Source organism: Erythrolamprus reginae, chromosome 2, assembly GCF_031021105.1.
Source record: "Erythrolamprus reginae isolate rEryReg1 chromosome 2, rEryReg1.hap1, whole genome shotgun sequence".
In the NCBI taxonomy this organism is placed as follows: domain Eukaryota; kingdom Metazoa; phylum Chordata; class Lepidosauria; order Squamata; family Dipsadidae; genus Erythrolamprus; species Erythrolamprus reginae.
In genome coordinates, this window is record NC_091951.1 from 207,922,038 (window position 1) to 207,937,341 (window position 15,304).

A 15,304-nucleotide genomic window follows, 5' to 3' on the forward strand; every position below is an offset into this window, starting at 1 on the left:
ATAATGGTATACTTGGACTTCAGAAAGGCATTTGACAAAGTAAATTATCATCTACTTATTGGTATGATGTGGGATAGACAGTACCACCACCAGCTGGATTCACAATTAGCTGACCAACCCTACTCAGTTAGGTACTGTACTTCAAGGTTCTGTCTTAGGCCCAGTATAACATAATCATAAATGATCTAGATGGAATGGACAGAAAGGGAACTAATCAAATTTTTAGATGACACCAAGATGGGAGAATTGCTAACATTTAGCAAGATAGAATCAAGATTCAGAAGAATCTGAAGGAAGTTAGAACCCACCCCTCTCCTAGAAAAATGAAATATCCTAGGAAATCTTGAAAAGGAAGAATATGTTTCCCTGGATGAGAAAAGAAGAAACATGTTCTAAAGACAAAGGAGCTCCCTGCAGCTCCCTGCCCTTCCTTCAGTTCCAGGATGATGGGATTAAGATCTTCACACTTAGGACATGATAGGGTTTGCCTTCTACCCACTGAAGGGCTACCCAAATTTTTACTACACTGTAGGTGTGGCTTATGCCTGACGCCCTGCATTTTCTTTCAACATCTTTCAGTGCAAATTGGGTGCTCTAGGGTGGAGCTCATTTTCGCTACCCCACTACGTTCTCCCCCATCTGGGCAGTAGCCCACCCCTGCTTCTATCCATCTCACCACATGGCACCTGGGAACATTGCATCAGCCAGCATGGCTCAAGCAAATGTGGACTCAGGACAGCCTATACAGTTGCCCCCACGTGGCCCTATGGGATTCTGACAGCCAATCAGATTGCATTTCTTGCACAGGAGCAGGAGGCAGGACCCAAGAGAGGGTATAAAACCAAAAGACTCTCAGCATGCCATCCCTTCTCTTCTTCTTCAACATCTTCAAGGCATGTGATCTCCCTTTCCCCAGGACCTCAGACCACGTGGTCCTGCTGTCCTCCATTAAATCATCTTTCCAAGCAGTCACCATGCTTCCAGTGTCTTCTTCCCCACTTAGAACCGAATCCAGAATGATATGCCTTACAACAAATTTTGTCAAACCTAAGCATTGGGGCCTATCCAATGCAATGTGGTAAGGTCCTGCACTTAGGCAGAAAAAACCAAATGCTGAGTTGAGGAATAGGCAGTACCTAGCACAACAGTAGTAACTGCGAGAGGGATCTACGGTAGGTGTCCTAGTGGACTACCACTTAAATATGAGCCAGTGTGTGCTACAACTGCCAAAAAGGCCAATAAGATCTAGGCTGCATCCACAGAAGCATCAAAAAGCAATAGTACTGCTTTATACTGTCCTAGTGAGGCCACACTTCGAATCTTGTGGCCAATTTTAGTCACCATGATACAGAAAAGATCCTGAGACCCTAGAAAGAGTGTAGAGAAGAGCAAGAGAGATGACAAGGGGTCTGGAGGCCAAATCTATGATAAACAATTAAGAGAATTAGGTATAACAAAGATAAGGTTTAGGCAAAGTATAATTGTCTTCCATTACTTGAGGGTGCTAAGTATCATAGAGAAGAGTGGATTGTCTTTTTCTCCAAAATAGGACAAGAAGCAATAGACCAAAGTTCATCGGAGGGAGATCCAATTTGGAACTATGAAGGAATTTCCTGATAGAATAATTTATCAATGGCAGAGCCTGCTTGCTGGAGTTGAGGTGAAGGTAGAAGTCTTCAAGAAGAGATTGGACAATCATTTGTTCAGGGCGATATTAGGTCTGCTGTCCTGCTGGGTGGGGGTTGTGAGTCGTGACCACAACACTTTTAAGATCCCTTCAACCTTATGATTCTATGATTCAATTCATGTATACCAAACTTTGTGGGGAGGAAAAGTTAGAAAACTAACAACTAAAGCTAAACAGAGAATGAATTGTCTTTCCAATAACTTTTTTTTCCCAGTTAAAAATGGGAGACCCAGTTCATTCTTGCAACCAAATGGAGAAAAATAAGCAGGGTCAGTAACTCATGCATAGATGTGGCAGATCCACTCCTATGCAAGATCCTTATTGGTACATCCAAATATTGGGAGGAATTGATTTAATTGCTGCTAACGAACATAAATATGTTCCCCACCCAGGGGTGGGTTACTGCCCGGACGGGGGGGAACGCAGTTGGGTAGCGAAAATGGAGCTCCACCTCAGAGCACCCAATTTGCACTGAAAGATGTTGAAAGAAGATGCATAAGTCACGCCCACAATGTGCTAGTAAAAATTTTGGTAGCCCTTCACTGCCTCTACTCCTACTGGGATATCAAGACCAGAGCACTGCATCTGGAAAACACAGGGCAGGCCGTTTATTTCTTACACCTAATCACTGTCTCACTCTCCAAAACGTGAAATTACGGCAACTGATAAAGGGGAGAGGAACAGCAAGTGAATCTGCATCTATTCAGTCACGGAGAATAACTTTGAGTAGCATGTAACAAAGAAAAGTCCAGGCGAATGTTGGCCCTTATTTTTTTTTCATGTAGCATCTGTGAGCCAGTTATATTTGCTTAATGGCAAAAACAAGATGGTACTTCCTTTTGCGCAGTTGCTGGGATGGGGTTAAGTCGGTCTGCCCTGGAAAGGCATGGCCTCCAGTTGGTCTGGACAACTCACACCCTCGTCAGCACTTCTTGATTCTTTTGCCATGGGGAAGGAAGGAGAAAGAGAAGCCCAGGCAGCCCCACGAAACAGGCTAAAGAACAGCTTTTATCATTGGGCTGGCTGCCAGACTCCTGAATGAAAAATAACCACAACAACATCGGTCAGAGTGATTAACCAGTGCCAGCGGAAGTTGTGAACGCCCCACCTCTTGACATATTCAAGAGATCGGACTGCCATCTGGCTGGGGTGGTGTAGGGTTTCCTGCTTGAGCCCGGGGATGGACTTGATGACCTGCAGGGTCCCTTTCAACTCAAATAAATAAACAAACATAGAAGGGTTGACTTGCGTGGGAGGGGGGATTGTGCAATAAGTTCTCATGGAGCAGTAGGATTGCGTGTTGGTTGTAAGGGATGTGCTTAAGCGCACCACTGTGCCTACCGTCCCTTCCTATTGTCCTCTTTTATCATTACTTTTTAACTTATGTTATGTTTATACAAACTACGGTACTACTATCCTATACAGCAGGGGTCTCCAAACTTGGCAACTTTAAGACTTGAAGTCCACAAGTCTTAAAGTGAGGTGAGGAGGTTTGTATCGAATTGAATTGATGACCTGCCTTGCGGCCTTCAGCATCCTCAGCCTAAATGAGTAATCCTGCTTGTCATCCGCCGTCCAAGTTCCTCTTTTTAGGCTGGTCTCACGTTCCTCCTTTTCGGCCGTCGGTCTTCAGCGGGCGCCTTCCTCTTTCGCCTCAACCCTCAGAAATGGAAATAACATGAGAGCGGCGGCAGCAGCAGCATGCACCCCTCCGTAGTCCCCCCTCCCCTCTTACGTCACTGAGCCGAGGGCGGAGCAAGGCTGGCGCGCGGCTTTCACAGGGGCCGCCCGCGGCTGGTGCAGCTTCGCACGCTCCCTCCGGAAAGAGTTGAGTCAACTCGCGACCCGCCTCGTTCTTCGCGGTGCTGGGAACCATCCGGGATGGGCAGCGCTGGCAGCTGATGGGGGTAAGTGAGCCGCGGCGGGTCGGGACGACGGGGAGGAGGCGCTCCTTCTCCCTTCGGGAAGAAATCCCTTGGGATTTTCTGCCTGCTCTGAAGGGCATCAATTGAAGACCTCATGAAGAAGCTGCAATTCCGAACGTGGCCACCACTTGGCGCTGCTCGCGGCTAGGATACCCCACTGGGGGTTCCGAAGCAGAGACCCAAAAAAAGGAAGAAGGGGAAAAAATGGGGTAGGAGGTGACAGAACTCAACAGAAACTTAGGAGCAGGGCAGCGGCAGGCAAACCCAACTGAGAAACAGTCTCTGGAGACACCCGGTGAGTAGGAACGAGCTGGGTGGGAGGCGGCAGGGAATGCCCTGGAGCAGAGGTCTTCAAACTTGGCAACTTTTAAGACTTGTGGACTTCAACTCCCAGAATTCTCCAGCCAGCTTTTGCAAAAGCTTGGCAACTTGAAAACCTCTGGGAGTTGAAGTCCACAGGTCTTAAGGTTGCCAAGTTTGGGGGCCTCTGCGCCTGGAGGGATGTGCTACCAGCTTCCCAGCAGGGAATCCCCTGGGTGACAGAGGCTGGAAAAAATGTAGTCTGAAGGCAGCAGTCAGCCGGGAAGCGGTGAGATTAGCTGGGACAAGCGACAGCAGAAGAGAGGGGGAAACAGCGGATGGTCAGAAGGGCAGGAAAACGGCTCAGGGGGTGGCAGGCACTCAGTCGGATCTCAGCTTGTCCAGGAAACAGCGACACAGCAGCAGCAGTAAAAATCAGCTGGGAAAACGTGGAAGGTCCGTAGAAGCAAGAAGAGAGAAGAAGACAAAGGGCTGCAGACCTTTTGGCAGCAAGGAGGATTCAGCTGGAAAGCGGCGGGTTCAAGTAGGGGTTGGATTTAAACCCTTGGTGGCTGGTTGTAAGGAGGAGGCTAGTTGGGAGGCAGCTGGAGAGAACAACTCACAGACAATGCAGGATTGTATTACAGCACAGGTCTTCAAACTTGGCAACTTTAAGACTTGTGGACTTCAACTCCCAGAATTCTGGGAGTTGAAGTCCACAAGTCTTAAAGTTGCCAAGTTTGGGGACTCCTGGATTACAGGATGCATTTAAGAACAAGACAAAGGCAGCTAGGATACAGCACCTGGGCTTGAGTCTCCCGTTGACATTCAGCCAATGGAGACCGGCCTGGCTGAAGCCAGGACGTAACAGTTAATGTGTGATTTTAGGCATTTCATACATAAGGAATACACCCTATCAAATCCAGATCTAGATTATGTTCCCATCCTGTGACATTCAGAAAATTGCTGAAGACCCTGGTTATTCTCCCACGGTATGGGGCAGATTGATGGGTTGAGCCCCTTTTTGAATGGTGGTTTTGTTTACATCTTTTTTGGGGGGTGGGGGGGGCTAATGGACACTTTTCATTACTTTTTCAGTGTAATTGCCTGGAAGTGGTTAGAAATTGGGTAATCTCTAAGTTGATTCAATAAGTAAAATATTTTATCTGCATGCTAGGAGCATTGCAAAACTCCGTAAAGCGCTTCATGCAACATGTTTAAATTATAAATCAGTGTTAAAATGACTGGTTTACGTAATATGGTGAAAAGAACCACAGCTTAACATTATGTGAATAAGGCAGATACTATAGTGTCTGAACATAACTACAGTCAGAGAAATGGCCTGGGGAAACTTAAGGTATCTACTCCATATGTAACTAGCTAATGCACAACTGCTTTCCTTATATTTTGCTGAATAATCCACCGTGTGTTGCAGCTTTGATTGACTTATTTATTTAATTTTATTTATTTATTCGATTTTTATGCCGCCCTTCTCCTTAGACTCAGGGCAGCTTACAACATGTTAGCAATAGCACTTTTTAATAGCCAGCATATTGCCCCCACAATCCGGGTCCTCATTTTACCCACCTCGGAAGGATGGAAGGCTGAGTCAACCTTGAGCCAGTGATGAAATTTGAACCACTGACCTACAGATCTACAGTCAGCTTCAGTGGCCTGCAGTACAGCATTCTACCTGCTGCGCCACCCCGGCTCATTTTATTTTACTTATTTATTTTATTTTATTTTACTTTATTTTATTTATTAGATCCCCTTGGGGCTAGGTGCTAGACTCTCATCCTCCCTTGCCTCTCAGGCCCAGGTCCTAAAATGTTTGGTCACTAAGCGGACCAGCGGACCAGCCGTTACTATCGGTGCCGACCTCTCCAACCTTATCTGGTCGGACTTAATTGGACTTAGTTGGCTTCACAAACTGTGCTATTAAGATTTGTAAATCAATCTATTGTATGAACTTAGTTTATTATAGTTTATTCAGATGGCTGTAGAATGGGTAATGGTGAGCCCACCACCCGGCATGTGTAAAATTCTAAGGAACTATTCTTATTTCCACCATTGCTTATCTTTTGAACAATATGGCTATTTAGTTCTTGTAGCATATTGCCATCAATATGAGCATCACAACAGTTTTCCAACCCTTCCTTCCCTCCCAACTAACCTTCCCGACCTTTACTTCAACCCCCAAACTCTTTGAGTTTGAAAATGTTTTATTTCCTGCTCTGTTAATTTAATCAAGATGAAATAATTTTCTTTTAATGTTACAGAGGCTGTGCATTTCTCCAGGTGCTCCTTCATCATATCACTAATTGAGTTGGCATCATGAGAAGTAAATGGGGTGTTGCAGGGTTGCTCCTTCTAGCCTTCAAGATCTCTGGGCTGAAAAAAGGTAAATGAGAAATAACTGTGTTTCCAAGAAACCTCATGTGTCCTCTTGAAGAAAGACAATATGCTTGGCTGTTAACTACAGTTAATGAACATGTGTTTTTAACTTTTTTGTGCCTCTTTTTACCTGAGGATTTAAGCCATATCCCATTTTGGATCTCTTTAACTTGGGTACCAAGAGATCCAATTTAAAGGGATCCGAGATGGTAGTCATTTAGGGGTCCAATGGTAAGAGAATTCAGTTACTTGCAATTAGGGAGCTGTATCTTTAAGCTCGGTCTTGAAGTTTGCACAACTTCAAGACAATGAGGAGCAGGAGGACTGTTAAATATGTGTACACTTGCACTTAGTGGTGGCTGCTGCTGAGGTTGCTGTCACCTTCTTGGCCCTTTTGCTCTGTAAAACCCACACAGGAAATCTTTCAAGAGCCCAGAACAGGCCTTCAAAGTAAAAGAAATGAAGCAGGTGAAACAATTTCAACACATTGACCTTTATCTTGCTCTCTCATTGAGTGATGGCAAAAACTACACTGCTCAAAAAAATAAAGGGAACACTTAAACAACACAATATAACTCCAAGTAAATCAAACTTCTGTGAAATCAAACTGTCCACTTAGGAAGCAACACTGATTGACAATCAATTTCACATGCTGTTGTGCACATTCAACTTCGTACAGAACAAAGTATTCAATGGGAATATTTTTCATTCAGATCTAGGATGTGTTATTTGAGTGTTCCCTTTATTTTTTTGAGCAGTATATATGGGGGGGTGTCATGTTTTGAATAGCTGGGAAAGATAACCTGGGTAATAAAGAATTACGTTTTAGGGCTGAAACTTGGGGAAAGGAAATTTGGTCTGTTGATAATTGAAAAAAAGTAGAGAAGGCAGACCTTAGTAAAATGTATGTTCTAACTGTATTCATCCAACTTCAGTTTGCTCTGAACTTGTTCTAAATGTTCTTCAAATGAACACATTGCTTTTCATTCTCAATAATACTCTGAAAGGGATTGAATTTTATCATGGGCAACCTTGGCATCCAGAGGCCTCCTTTCTTCTGGCAACTAAAAATTGGTAGCAAAATTTCATAATTTTTCCAGAATCTGAAGGTAGACAACACACTTGCATTATATTTAGTGTTGTGCAAACTCTAAATAGGCTTAATGCGATTATGAAAAAAAGGGAATATAAATTCTGATCTGATCCTTTGTACAGAGCTACAGCAATTCCCCTCCTGATAGTAAATACGGCGTGCAGATACTATGATATCTTCCTGTGATGGTAGTTTACCATAGTCAATCCCATTTGCAGTACCTGACTGTGTTATTCCTTTTATCTATTTTGAATGACCATAATCATAATCCTACTACTTGGATGACAAATAACACACATCAACATTCAATAAGTTTAAAATTGATGTTTCTCTGGAATAAAACATATAAAAGAAAACAGGGACTCTCAGCAATTTGGGGCCAGTCAGGTGTATTGTTCATTGCAAGATCTCATCAGATGCAAATGCAACTCAATTGTATTTACAACATTCAATCCGTATAGATTCATTATGATCTTTGGATCACTCTATATGGTGGATATCTGCAGCATAGGTGTGCGCACTTTTTCTACAGCAGTAGAAACCTATCAGGTGAGAGTAGATCTTAATTCAACCAGATCTTCAGCTTTCTCAGCTTTGTGCGCAATTTCTGTCCTGGGGTAGCCCAAAGATGCCCACTTGTTTTAACAATAAGTCTACTTAGCCATTTATTCTCAAAGGAGAATAGGGAGGATATTTGTTCCTCCTACATTTTTCATTATTGGCATTATAGGATTCTATTTTCTTATGGCTTTGATTATAAACAGTGCTATAAATAAATAGTGAACTGTTCTATTTGCTGCTGTTGGAATGTCTCTAGGGAGATCCCTGGATACATCCTTCCATTGGCCCTCAGTTGCTAGTGGCTAACTGGTAAAATGACTTCCAGGGCAGGCAGCTGTTGAAGCAGTGGCAGGTCAGGATTGAACTCCACACGGTTTCCAACCTATTGCATCCTCTTCTCCCATGTCTGTCTTCTAGCTATGCTAGGACTGCAAGATACTCTCCAGGGATTTTTCAAGTTGCAGTCCTAATACAGAGTTGGGGAAAGTTTGGTTAGGAGGATCCTGAAAATTATAATGTTGATATCCTAGGCCTGTGATGGCAAACCTATGGCCTATCCGAGGGCACATGAGGTGTTGTTCTATGTCAGCTCCAGCACACATGTTCGCATTGGCCAGTTGATTTTCGGCCTTCTGGAGGGGGGGGGGGGGGCATTTTTGCCTTCTCCAGGCTTCAGGAGAGCTTCCTAAACCTGGGTAAGGTGAAAAACAGCTCAACAGGCCTATTGAAAGTTCAGAAACCAACTTCTGCTAGGCCCATTGGGCCCATTTTTCACTATCCCTAGGCTTCGGAGGCTTGTGCATGCGGGTGGGAAGCGCAGGGGGGCGCTTGTGTAAGCATGCGTGGGAAGAAGGCATTGTATTAGGGGTGTGGGCATGCACATGCACCCTATCGTGGGCCTGCACGCCCTTTTGACACCCAAGGAAAAAAAGGTTCGCCATCACTTTCCTAGGCAGTAACTATATTCACACTAGGCAATAATGGTCACCTCAGTTAACTTGAATTAAGGTTTTCCCATGGTGCTAGGCAACATGTTCCCATATTCTTCTGTTGGATATTAATTTGTTCAGATTAATCTCTACTTTGCCAGTCAGTTGCATGGGAAGCAGATCAAGTAAATGAACAACACTAGGGGAGGATGCCCTCGACTTACGCAAAATGCATAGTCATGCCCAATTTACTATCTTTTTTTTTTGCCACCCTTGTGAATCACTGCAGGTGTTAAGTGATTCACAGTTATTTATCTTCCCTGGTTGAGTTGGCTTGTCAGAAGTCAACTGGAAAGGTCACCAATACAATAGTGCTCATATGATCCTGGGGTATTGCAACCATCACACATATATGATAGTTGCCAAGCGCCCAAATTTTGGTCATGTCATCATGGAGGTGCTGTGACAGTCGTGTGATAAATGGTCATAAGTCACTTTTTTCAATGCCTCTGTAACTTTGAATGGTCACTCAATTAACTCTTGTAAGTCAGAGGTTGCCTGTACTAACCTTTCTGTGCTTTATATTGCCCTGCCATTAGGACAAATTGAATTCTTGAGTAATCACCATCTCAAGGTTTGGTCGGTCTGCTTTTATAATTTGGAGCTAACAATTTGTACATATCTTGCAAAATTGTTTTAATGAATTATTATTATTAATAATAATAATAATAATAATAATAATAATAATATTTATATGCCGCCCCTCTCTGAGTAATCAGGGCAGCTTACAACATATAAAAAGATAGTATACATTGGGATACAATTTGAAGTTACATTTAAAACTAAAGAACCTATTAAAATACACACGTATCCATTCAAACAAACCCACTATATATTCATTGGCTGGGGGCAGAATCTAATGACTCCAAGCTTGGCGGCATAGGTGAGTCTTTAGACTCTTTTGAAAGGCGAGAAGGGTGGGAGCAATACGGATCTCCGGGGGGGGGAGCTGATTCCAGAGGGCCAGGGCCCCCACAGAGAAGGCTCTTCCCCTAGGTCCCGCCAAGTGACGTTGTCTAGTTGACGGGACCTCTAGAAGACCGACTCTTTGGGACTTAACCAGTCACTGGGATTCATGCAGCAGGAGGCAGTCCCGTAAGTAATCTGGTCCCATGCTATGTAGGGCTTAAAAATGTGTGACTTCCATGCAGCTATAATCTCTTCCTATGAAATCTGTCTTCAACTGCTATAATTTGGAATGCTGATTTGTGACTTTTGCTCTGTTTGCAGGTGATCCAGATGCCACCATGGGTCTACAATGTTTCCAACCATTTCTCAGCACCTTTGTGAACTGCAGCTGGCAATCTCAAAATGCTAACACCACCCGTCTTCACTTTGAGAGCCTAAAATTGGGCAAACTGCTGCCGTTAGTGAGCCTTTATATTGACTTATAGCACAAATATCCAAATCTATTGGTTAAATGTTTTTATTTAGGAAGTACAGGAATTGCAGAGAGTAAAGGACTAACCCAGGGGTAGGCAAAGTTGGCCTTTCTATGATTTGTGGATTTCAACTCCCAGAATTCCTGAGCCAATCATGCTAGTTGAAGTCCACGTCATAGAAGAGCCAACTTTGCCTACCCCTGGATTAACCTATTAGGATTTTATAGTTTTATGAATGAAGGTTTTGGTCTAGATAGGCCAATACTGAAGACGTTTTAGATATTAAGAAAAAATAATGCAAGTATTATCTTTGTCAGTTGATCTAAATTGACTGGGAGCTCTGAACAGAGATTTTTATTTTATTTTTTTATTTTTTTGTAAATAAGTTTTTGTTTTTTTTTAACACAAAACACACATCTTTTATGAATAAAGTGTTTTCTGGATCCTTTCTCTTGCATCATTTGATATACATAGTCAAAATATATTTTATTTTCAATTTCAGCCATATTCTTCTTTTTTCCCATAATTCCTTATTCATTTTTTTTCTTATACATAATTTTTAGCACGTATCATTTATAGTCTCTATTCCTCTTTTTAGCTTCCCTTCTAATTATTCCCTTCTAATTATTAAACCCACTAATTCGAATCTTTAAATAATTTTATAATCAAACATCAACATTAATTTCAGTCTAATTTCATCTACTGAAGTTTTCCATCACCTATAACATAATTCAACTTATTTCACTTTTATGAAACCGTTCTCCACATTTTAGTACTAATACACTTCATTTTCTTCCTTTCCTTCTCATACATATTCAAAACCAACATTTTATCATTTATCATTTATCATCAGCCTAGGCTTTTTTTTCTTTAAAAATTAAAAGCTCCATGTAGAATCAATTCTATAATTACTGACACCAGGCAAAATCTGCAGTTTTGCAATGATTAAAAGGCAGAGATGTTTGGAAGTCAAGAATAATAGTTTAGAAAGGACTTAGAGTGGACTACACAAACAATTCTATGGGTATCTATTTGATGTTCATTATTATAATGATCATTATAATTATATTCATTATTATAATGATAATTAACTTCTGTAATAAAATGCTTCTGTGCCTTTATATGTAAGTCTTGAAATATGCTTGCTTGGGCACGATATCTGGATGGATAAGGAATAGCAAACGTTTTAGTTTCCATTTATATAAACCATTGTTAGACATATCTGTGTATCCTTATTTTTCTGAAGGTACCTTAAGAAGATGCCGCCTGTGTTAGCCAAGACGGGACAGAACTGGCTGGTTATTGAACAAAAGAACCTGACACTTGGCGACACATACAGTGTCTGGATAGAAGTTAACAGCACAGATGGGATGGCTCTGTCCAAGAAAATAAACTTCAGCCTGGATGAAATAGGTTAGAGAAACTAAATTAGAGAGACAGAATGCTTTGCGAATTAATCTGGGCAAACAATTTTTGCTTCAAAAAAGTGCCTTGCTTTTCTTGCCTATTTGTGCAGGCCAAGGGTTGGCCCCCCTTTGGTTATTGCCATCAGTTAACACTTAAACAACACAATATAACTCCAAGTAAATCAAACTTCTGTGAAATCAAACTGTCCACTTAGGAAACAACACTGATTGACAATCAATTTCATATGTTGTTGTTAGCGAACCAAAATAGCATTCAAGATGTTGTAGGATGTGATGCAGAGGCATATTAACAGCATCATCTGTTGATCTGTTTGCTCAGTATGCAAATTGCAGGGGGTCTAACAGTGGATCCGTGATGGTTTTCAAGTGGAACAGCACTTGCCTTTCAAAGGTTCTCATAACTACAGATGTTAGAGCAACTGGTCTGTAGTTATTCAGTTCCTTGATGGAGGGCTTCTTCGGCAGTGGGATGATAGTGGAGTGTTTGAAGCAAGAAGGAACATAGCACATCTCTAATGATTTATTGAAGATTCAGGTGAAAATGGGAGCCAATTGGTCAGCACAGACTTTTAAGCAAGAAGGGCCTGGAGCTTTTCCTGGCTTTTGTCTGTGAAATAGGTCTTGCACTTCTTTTTCTGTAATCACTAGGGGTTGTGAACCCAATGGTATGGGGTCAGTCATAGGTAGCTTGGCTGTTGTTGGTGTGTCTGAGATGGGAGTTGTGAAGATAGATGGCTGTAGTTTCCTTTCAAACCTGCAGTAAAACACATTCAGGTCATCTACTAGTTGCTGATTTCCTTTAGCCTGGGAAAGTGGTTTGCCGTAACCAGTGATATTTTTAAGAGTTCTCCACATGTTTGTTGATTCATTTGTTGAAAACTGATTCTTTAGCATTTCAGAGTAGCTTCTTTTTGCTGCTCTGATCTCTCTTGTTAGTACATTTCTGGACTGATTGTACAGCATTTTATCACCTTTTCTATAGGCTTCCTCTTTGGAACAACATAGCTGCTTACATTTAGCTCTGAACCAAGGTTTGTTGTTGCTGTATATTCGCATGTTCCTGGTCAGTACACATAGGTCTTCACAGAGCTGACATATGATGTTACAGTATCTGTGAGTTCATGCAGGTCTGCAGAGGTATTTTCAAAAATATTCCAATCAGTGCAGTCAGAGCAAGCCTATAGCTTTAACTTTGCCTCTTCAGTCCAAGCCTTCACTAATTTAATTGTTGGTTTTGTGGTTTTAAGTCTTTGCCTGTAAGCAGGTACAAGATGAATCATGCAATGATCAGAGTGTCCCACAGCTGCTTGTGGTAAAGACTAATTTTAGTGTTGTGTAGACCAGTGTTTCCCAACCGTGGCAACTTGAAGATATTTGGACTTCAACTCCCAGGATTCCCCAGCCAAGTTTTATCAAGTTGCTGGCTGGGGGATTCTGGGAGTTGAAGTCCAAATATCTTCAAGTTGCCAAGGTTGGGAAACACTGGTCTACACAACACTAAAATTATTCTTGCCTCTAGTGGGACAATTGACATGGTGAAAGCATTTTGGTAGCTATTTCCTTAAGTTTGCCTTGTTTAAATCTCCCCAAATAATGGCCAGTGAATTAAGGTATTTGGCTTCCGCCTCCATAATTTGGTCAGCTGGAGTTCCTAATGCCTTGTTTACACAGGTTTGTGGTGGGACATACACAGCAATTAGTAGAAATGATGAGAACTCATGTGGAGAGTAAAATGGTTTACAGTTGACAAGTAAAGACTGTTTTCATCACAGAATTTATATATTAATATCCTGAGATCAGCTGTTGTTGATATATAAGCACAAGCATAAGAGGAAAATAATAGTGTGTGTGTGTGCGTGTGTGTGTGTAGGCCTTTGCATATTTGGGTCTTTTCCCGTGTAAGATTGATAGAATCTTGGCGACCTTTCGATGATGTGCCGCTCGTCAAGATGAAAAAGGCTCCCTTCTGAGCCTTTCCCCACCCATTATATGGCTGTGGGCTAAGGCCCTCTCTTATCTAACCATTTCCTAGGCAATGTTTAGAAATTGAAATCAGAGGTTTAGAAATGGAAAGGAGGTAGTACAAGGTATGTGTAAACGATATGAAACAATGAAAATGAAACTATGAGTAATAATAATATCTATTTGTATCAAAATGTATGATACCCAGGTATTACACTATTCATACATTGATATCTATAAATAACATTTTAAAAAACTTGATGCAAAAAAAAGACTGGATTCCAATCATAAGAAGGATTGAATTTACAATAGGAAAGATACCTTAGTCTACAGATACCATGACTAAGTTCCCACATTTTGAAAACCCATGACAGTGATGGTTGAAAACCCATGACAGTGGCATGCGGAGCCATATCTGCTGGCACGCGAGCTGTTGCCCTACCTCAGCTCCAGCACGCATGTGCGTACCGGCCAGCTGATTTTTGGACTCGCACGAAGGTTCTCTGAGGGCATTTTCAGTTTATGGAGGGCCTCCACGGTGATGGGAGAAGGTGTTTTTGCCCTTCCCAAGCTCCAGCGAAGTCTCTGGAGCCTGGGAGAGTGAAAAATAGGCCAACTGGGCCCACCAGAAGTTGGGAAACAGGCTGTTTCAGGCCTTTCTTGCTAAACCAAGGTTTTGTTTGTTGAATATGCCAAAATAGCCCTACACACATCACTAATCCCGGATTGTGGGGGCAATAGGCTGGCTCTGTTAAAAAGTGCTATTGCTAACATGTTGTAAGGCGCCCTGAGTCTAAAAAGAAGGGCGGCTTAAAATCGAATGAATGAATGAATGAATAAATAATCCACCATCCATAGTTTCACACACCGCTCAATGAAAAAAATAAACCAGCCCTATTTTGGTTCAGTGCAAAATGTGTGTGTAGATCAATGCTTTTATCACTAGCTGTTGCAGTAAGGAGTAAAGCTGTGTGATACGGCATATGATTAAGCTCTTCCCTCATTTTTCAGTGAAGCCCTGTCCCCCTGAACTGGATAATGTGGAGCTGGATTCCTCTGAAGTCACAGTGACATGGAAGAACCCTCACTGGTATAAATTGCATAATGAACTACCTCTCACTTATGCTATTCGATATAAGGCATCCTCAGACCATGAATGGACTTATGTGAGTCTGTCTTGCATTTGTGATCTGTTTTTTGTATGTATATTACTCCCCCCCCCCATTGTATCAGTTGTGGCTTCCTGTTGAATATCCATTCCACTGAACTATAGCTGGCTTTGTCTAGGAAGCCAGTACCAAATTCTTGCTCTAGCTATTATGTGTTAATTTACCGTGTTTCCCCAAAATAAGACCGTATTATATTTTTTGAACCCTGAAATAAAGTGCTTGGCCTTATTTCGGGGAGGTCTTATTATTTTGTGGTGCGTGGAGCAAAACAAGGCTCCTCTTGCCATCTTACCTGTTTTCCAGCTTTTGTCTCCCTAACCAGAGAAAATGGTGGGGTCGGCTGCACATGTGTTTAAATATTTTTGGGGAGGACTTATTTTTTTGGGGAAAGGCTTACTTTGGGGGATGTCTTATT

The 15,304-nt window shown here is 42.1% G+C and overlaps 1 protein-coding gene across 6 annotated transcripts in view; it reads left to right on the forward strand.

Annotated features, from left to right (window-relative positions):
- Positions 1 to 3,428: 3,428 nt before the first annotated feature.
- The window catches only part of IL27RA (interleukin 27 receptor subunit alpha), a 30,895-nt gene continuing 19,019 nt past the window's right edge, over positions 3,429 to 15,304 (forward strand). The window contains exons 1-5 of one of the 6 annotated variants that reach the window (XM_070741514.1): positions 3,429 to 3,594; positions 6,192 to 6,313; positions 10,180 to 10,315; positions 11,578 to 11,744; positions 14,732 to 14,886. In XM_070741514.1, coding sequence (XP_070597615.1) covers positions 6,247 to 6,313; positions 10,180 to 10,315; positions 11,578 to 11,744; positions 14,732 to 14,886 — 525 coding nt within the window. In that variant the 5' untranslated portion in view covers positions 3,429 to 3,594; positions 6,192 to 6,246. Of the gene's footprint in view, positions 3,595 to 3,697; positions 3,908 to 4,234; positions 4,457 to 4,812; positions 4,905 to 6,191; positions 6,314 to 10,179; positions 10,320 to 11,577; positions 11,745 to 14,731; positions 14,887 to 15,304 lie in introns of those variants that run through there. The other 5 variants (XM_070741518.1, XM_070741515.1, XM_070741517.1 and 2 more) reach the window with 5 other exon arrangements.